This window comes from Hyla sarda, chromosome 5 (assembly GCF_029499605.1).
Source record: "Hyla sarda isolate aHylSar1 chromosome 5, aHylSar1.hap1, whole genome shotgun sequence".
NCBI classification, from domain to species: domain Eukaryota; kingdom Metazoa; phylum Chordata; class Amphibia; order Anura; family Hylidae; genus Hyla; species Hyla sarda.
This window is the reverse complement of record NC_079193.1, coordinates 3,881,526-3,888,492: the sequence shown is the minus strand read 5'-3', so window position 1 is coordinate 3,888,492 and position 6,967 is coordinate 3,881,526. Positions and strand designations below refer to the sequence as shown.

Sequence of the window (6,967 nt, the reverse complement as noted above, 5' to 3'; positions counted from 1 at the left end):
TACACAGGATTGTCTGCATTGATATTCTGCTTTGTAAATCTGTTTTTATTATTATTATTATTAATAATAATTGCATTGATACATTGTAACAAATAGTAGATGAGGAAGGAGACTCGATCATCCCCTTTGCTTTTCCTGTATAATTTTACCTTAGAAGCAATGGATATAGGGTACAGCTCTTTTTGGGGACCCCCATGGACACCCCCTTTACCAATAATAAGAACCATCTGTGAGTTGTCATTCTCAGATTCTTCCTCGGTTGCAGCAGATTTGTGGGGGGGGGGGGGGTCTCTGCCCTCACTGAATAGACTGGGAGCCTCCAGAAGAGATTAGATTGTCAGCTCTTGTGCAGCACTCACTGATGTGCAGTATATGACCCTCTTTCTGGGCCACATCTGGAGGGGTATCGGGGGCTGGTAGACTCGGGGGTTCCAGCTGGCATCCCCCCTCCAGCTCTGGCTTCTCCCTGCACCGCAGCAGCCATAGGATTATAAGCCTCTCTCTGTGTGTTATAATAAGCCTGTACTGAGGGTAAACATGTCCCCCTGTGGCTCCCAGTCACATGGCAGCTGGTGGGCAACCAATCGGCTCCTGCCCATGCTGCCTTATACCTTCCTCCCCAGTAGTGAGAGGCTCCAGTGAGTGCAGAGCAGGCAGAGTGTTCACAGGGCTGAGCAGCCTCTTCCTTCCCCTTCCCAGAACAGACTGAAGGCTGCTATTATTCCCAGTACAGGAGCCAACTCACAGCAAACTCCAGACAACTGCGACCGCACAACTACTACGACCCCAACCAGAGCAGCCCAGGGAGGACCCTAATACTGGAGACATCCACTGAAGACCCCCAGCCTGTAGGTCAGTCACTGAGGACCCCAGACATCTACTACTGAGGACCTCCAGCCTGACATCTACTACTACTGAGGACCTCCAGCCTGACAGTCATCTACTGAAGACCACAACCTAACAAACATCTCTGAGGACCCCCACCTAAGAAACTTATCTGAGGACCCCAAAATAAGACATCCACTGAGGACCCCAACCTAACAAACATCTACTGAGGACCCCCACCTAATAAACGTCTACTGAAGACCCCAACCTAAGAAACTTATCTGAGGACCCCAACCTAACAAACATCTCTAAGGACCCCAACATAACAAACATCTCTGAGGACCCCAATATAACAAACATCTCTGAGGACCCCAACATAACAAACATCTCTGAGGACCCCAATATAACAAACATCTCTGAAGACCTTCTGCCTGACAATAATCTACTAAAGACTTTATCATAACAACTATCTACTGAGGACCATCAGCCTGGCAGCCATCTACTAAGGACCATCAGCCTGGCAGCCATCTACTAAGGACCATCAGCCTGACAGCCATCTACTAAGTACCATCAGCCTGGCACCCATCTACTGAGGACCATCAGCCTGGCAGTCATCTACTGAGGACCATCAGCCTGGCACCCATCTACTGAGGACCATCAGCCTGGCAGCCATCTACTGAGGACCATCAGCCTGGCAGCCATCTACTGAGGACCATCAGCCTGGCAGCCATCTACTAAGGACCATCAGCCTGGCACCCATCTACTGAGGACCATCAGCCTGGCAGTCATCTACTGAGGACCATCAGCCTGGCAGTCATCTACTGAGGACCATCAGCCTGACAGCCATCTACTGAGGACCATCAGCCTGACAGCCATCTACTGAGGACCATCAGCCTGACAGCCATCTACTGAGGACCATCAGCCTGACAGCCATCTACTGAGGACCATCAGCCTGGCAGCCATCTACTGAGGACCATCAGCCTGACAGCCATCTACTGAGGACCATCAGCCTGACAGCCATCTACTGAGGACCATCAGCCTGACAGCCATCTACTGAGGACTTTAGCCTAAGAACCATCTACTGAGGACCCCGTCATCCATTAAGGACCCCCCAATCTGACAGTCATCCAGTGAGAACCCTCAGGCTATCAAACATCCACTGTGTACCCCAATCTGTCAGCCAACCACTGAGGATACTTGTCAATAACCACCCCCCGGATACAAAGCCTGTCAATCCCCCCCTGACGACACCACACAGGGGTCCTCCTTAGGTGACTTCATGGTGACATTCTGGGAGTTGTAAGCTCAATCTTAGTCAGTGACTACTACATACCCAGAGGTGATTCTCCGGCTCCAGAAGAGGATCAGATCCCACATGTACAGATGACATCTGATCGGGGGTCGCCCCTTTCCTGTCCTCACTTGGTGCCCGACACGATCTGCTGAGATCTTCTGGGTTGGGAATCACATCGATCTATGGGGCGCAAATCTGCGGTGTCAGCGATCACATCCATGAGGAGAAGACGGTGATCAGATCGGGATCGTTCCCATTCATGTCCTGAGAATCCTCATCTGACCCGACTACAGAGCAGAAGTGCAGATTAGCATCAGATCTCGGAGACCTAGAGATCTGTTGTGCGGATCCAGGGATCTGATACCAAGGGGTCGGGATCTCTGCTGAGGACATGGAGATTGGGGGGTTTCCTTCTCTTTCAGGGGACTGAATGCCGAATGTCCTGGTGCTGCTGAGCCCATTCTGTGCAGACACTTCTGTCCTATGACCCGGCACCTCCTTTCACTTCCCTTTTCTGGAATGGGATCTCAGTGTTGATTGCAGCCGCATCCCCCCATCCCCCCCTAGTACTTTCAGCGCATGGATGAGGACTGCGCCCCCCACTGACTGCCCCCCACATGCCCATCTTGGAGACATGGCTTATGGCTTCAGGTGGGGCTACCAGTGAGCCCCCTGGGATAGGTGTGATCTCTGCCTAGTATTTTGGATGCAGCCAGCGCCCCTTGGATATGGGACCATCTCTGGTGGTGTGGACCAGTCTTGTTTCCTTCGTCTGCTGTTCGCTCCTGACCTGCGTCTCTGCCCTGGTAAGTCCGATCATTAACGCTTTCATAGCCCTAGAGCAGTGATCTCCAAAACTACAAGTCCCAGCATGCCTGGACATCCACCAGTTTGGAGACCACTGCCTTAGAATGTCCTGTGTATAGCATGAAAGGCTGTAGAACTAGAAGTCCCAGCAGACGCTCACATAGGACCCCCAGCGGAGCTCGTGCAGTGTCCGTTGGACTCGTCTTTATTTGTTTACATTTATTGTAACATTTATTGTAATATTTATTGTAACATTTATTGTAACATTTATTGTAACATTTGTAGCAACTGAACGTACGATCCGCACCGTGTGAATAGGTCTGTAGATCCGGCTCCTTATCCAGGCTGTGGCACTCTAGCTCAGTGTTTCCCAACCAGGGTGCCTCCATCTGTTGCAAAACTACAACTCCCAACATGCCCGGACAGCCTGTAGATTGGGCTCCTTATCCAAGCTGTGGCACTCTAGCTCAGTGTTTCCCAACCAGGGTGCCTCCAGCTGTTGCAAAACTACAACTCCCAGCATTCCCGGACAGCCTTTGGCTGTCCGGGCATGCTGGGAGCTGTGGTTTTGCAACAGCTGAAGGCACCCTGGTTTGGAAGCACTGCTCTAACTGTTTACAGAACTACATCTCACATCATGCCCTGACAGTCCTTATGCCATGCTGTGAGTTGTAGTTTTGCAACAGCTGGAGGCACCCTGGTTTGGAAACACTGTTCTAACTGATTACAGAACTACATCTCCCATCATGCCCTAACAGTCCTCATGCCATGCTGGGAGTTGTAGTTTTGCAACAGCTGGAGGCACCCTGGTTGGGAAACACTGCTCTAGCTGTTTACAGAACTACATCTCCCATCATGCCCTGACAGTTCTCGTGCCATGCTGAGAGTTGTAGTTTTACAACAACTGGACGTCACGGCTTGGACATCTTTGTTTTATTACAGTGTTTCCTAACCAGTAGGTATCTGGGCATGCTGGGAGTTGTAGTTTTGCAACAGCTTGAGGCTTCCTGGTTGGGAAACACTGCCTTATTACAAAGTATTCCATTGGAATCCAGGGGATTTAGCAGAGGAGTGATCCAGCCTTTACCCCCCTCCACAGAAGGGTGACCCTGCGCTTTGGAGCCCCGACGGGTTTCCCTGTGTATCCAGTGTTCACTGCGTCTGGGATTTCCTACTTCCAAGTCTCTGGATACAATTAAAGAACCATTTGAGGTATTTTGTACATTCTTGACATGTGGCACCCCCAGAGGTAACTTATTGAGCCCAGGTGACCCCAGGGATAAGGTGATGAGAGGAAAATATTTCCCTAGAGCTCACACAATGTGCACACAGTGTGGGGACAATCACAGAGCGATGGAGACACTCCAGAATCAGGAGCTAAAATAATTCTGGAGCCATTCGCTTATTTTTACCTAGAGCTACAAAGAATGGCGCAACGAGGACTGACAGCTCCCCTTCCAGCCCCAAAGACTGCATAGCTCCCCTTCCATCCCCAAAGACTGCACAGCTCCCCTGCCCCTGGTGATAGAGACTGCACAGCTCCCCTGCCCCTGGTGATAGAGACTGCACAGCTCCCCTGCCCCTGGTGATAGAGACTGCACAGCTCCCCTGCCCCTGGTGATAGAGACTGCACAGCTCCCCTGCCCCTGGTGATAGAGACTGCACAGCTCCCCTGCCCCTGGTAATAGAGACTGCACAGCTCCCCTGCCCCTGGTGATAGAGACTGCACAGCTCCCCTGCCCCTGGTGATAGAGACTGCACAGCTCCCCTGCCCCCGGTGATAGAGACTGCACAGCTCCCCTGCCCTCGGGTGATAGAGACTGCACAGCTCCCCTGCCCCCGGTGATAGAGACTGCACAGCTCCCCTGCCCCCGGTGATAGAGACTGCACAGCTCCCCTGCCCCCGGTGATAGAGACTGCACAGCTCCCCTGCCCCCGGTGATAGAGACTGCACAGCTCCCCTGCCCTCGGGTGATAGAGACTGCACAGCTCCCCTGCCCCTGGTGATAGAGACTGCACAGCTCCCCTGCCCCTGGTGATAGAGACTGCACAGCTCCCCTGCCCCCGGTGATAGAGACTGCACAGCTCCCCTGCCCTCGGGTGATAGAGACTGCACAGCTCCCCTGCCCCCGGTGATAGAGACTGCACAGCTCCCCTGCCCCCAGTGATAGAGACTGCACAGCTCCAGTGCTTCCGGGTGATAGAGACTGCACAGCACCCCTGCCCCCAGTGATAGAGACTGCACAGCATTTCTGCCCCTGGGTTATAGAGACTGCACAGCACCCCTGCCCCCGGGTGATAGAGACTGCACAGCACCCCTGCCCCCGGGTGATAGAGACTGCACAGCACCCCTGCCCCCGGGTGATAGAGACTGCACAGCACCCCTGCTCCCGGGTGATAGAGACTGCACAGTACCCCTGCCCCCGGGTGATAGAGACTGCAGAGCACCCCTGCCCCCAGTGATAGAGACTGTACAGCACCCCTGCTCCCGGGTGATAGAGACTGCACAGTTTACAGCTCTCTGTCTCTTTTATTGACTGCTGTAAATTCAGGGGAGGATTGATGTGCTGGTGTTTTGGGCTGACACCTCCATATATCTCTCTCCTGGGATGTGCTGCTTGTCATATAGACTCATATTCACATGAATTATTTACCTGCTCCATATATAGATACAGGAACTACCACTCCCACTCTCCTCCCCGGCTGAGATTCTGGTTAGTCTCCCACCTGTACACAGTGTGCAGTGAGTTACACGATGTCTTTAGTATCTAGAGGAGTGTTCCCTAACAGGGTGCCTCCAGCTGTGGCAAAACTATAACTCCCATAATAGGGGTTATAGTTTCCATGCTGGGAGTTCCAGTTATGCAATGGCTGGAGGGTCCTTGGTTATGGAACACTAATCTAAATAAGTACTACAGGTTGCAGCAAGTCTTAGCAGTTGTAACCAAGAATCATACAATGCTTTAGCTTAAGTACTACAGGTCTCAGCAAGTGCTCAGATGTGCAGTGGATAGTGTTGGGGGACTACAAACACCAGCAAGCCTGACAGAGGTCAAGAGGTGAACACTGGGCTGTTGGGGATCTACAGGTATCAGTAATGTAAGATTTGCTGTGACTTGTAGTTCTGATAATAAATATATCGGGGGTCTCTGCCAGTTTCCCTTCTTGATCCCTCAGGACAATGTTACGATGTAGTAAAAGTAAATATTGATCTTTGTACATTTTCTTCAGAGCTGACTCTCTCCCCTTGTTAATGTTTCACTGCAGAACATTGCAGGGGCGGAGGTCATTCACTGCTCTGCTGCATATGACCTCTGACCTAGGTGACATATCTAGATGTGGACTGAAGAGCGTTCTGTGCTGACCCCTGTAACCTGCCTCTGTGGGGGCTTCTGTATAACACAGGAGCTTTACTGCCCAACAATCAGGGGCAACACGAGCGGGAGATAAACAGAGCTGGGATTGTAATCTATCCTGCTGCACTGCTTCTGCTTCTTTCTCTAGCTTTTACCTGCAGTCCTATGTAACACCACATATAACACAGTGATAACTCTCTGAGTACAGATAATGTATAGAAGTGACATGCAGTCCTATGTAACACCACAGATAACACAGTGATAACTCTCTGAGTACAGATAATGTATAGATGTGACCTGCAGTCCTATGTAACACCACATATAACACAGTGATAACTCTCTGAGTACAGATAATGTATAGAAGTGACATGCAGTCCTATGTAACACCACAGATAACACAGTGATAACTCTCTGAGAACAGATAATGTAGTAGATGTGACCTGCAGTCCTATGTAACACCACAGATAACAGTGATAACTCTCTGAGTACAGATAATGTATAGATGTGACCTGCAGTCCTATGTAACACCACAGATAACACAGTGATAACTCTCTGAGTACAGATAATGTAGTAAATCTAACCTGCAGTTCTATGTAACTCAGCTTTTCCTGAGCCCTCAATGGTAAACGAGTCTAGTATCTCTATTCTAATATTACTACATTATTAGATAGATTTGACCTCTGGG

General features: G+C 50.7%; 1 protein-coding gene across 1 annotated transcript in view; it reads left to right on the top strand.

The window, feature by feature from the left end:
- Positions 1-621: 621 nt before the first annotated feature.
- The window catches only part of PTH1R (parathyroid hormone 1 receptor), a 294,531-nt gene continuing 288,185 nt past the window's right edge, over positions 622-6,967 (top strand). Inside the window, exon 1 of the mRNA XM_056518705.1 lies at positions 622-2,925. Coding sequence (XP_056374680.1) covers positions 2,848-2,925 — 78 coding nt within the window. The 5' untranslated portion in view covers positions 622-2,847. The remainder of the gene's footprint in view (positions 2,926-6,967) is intronic.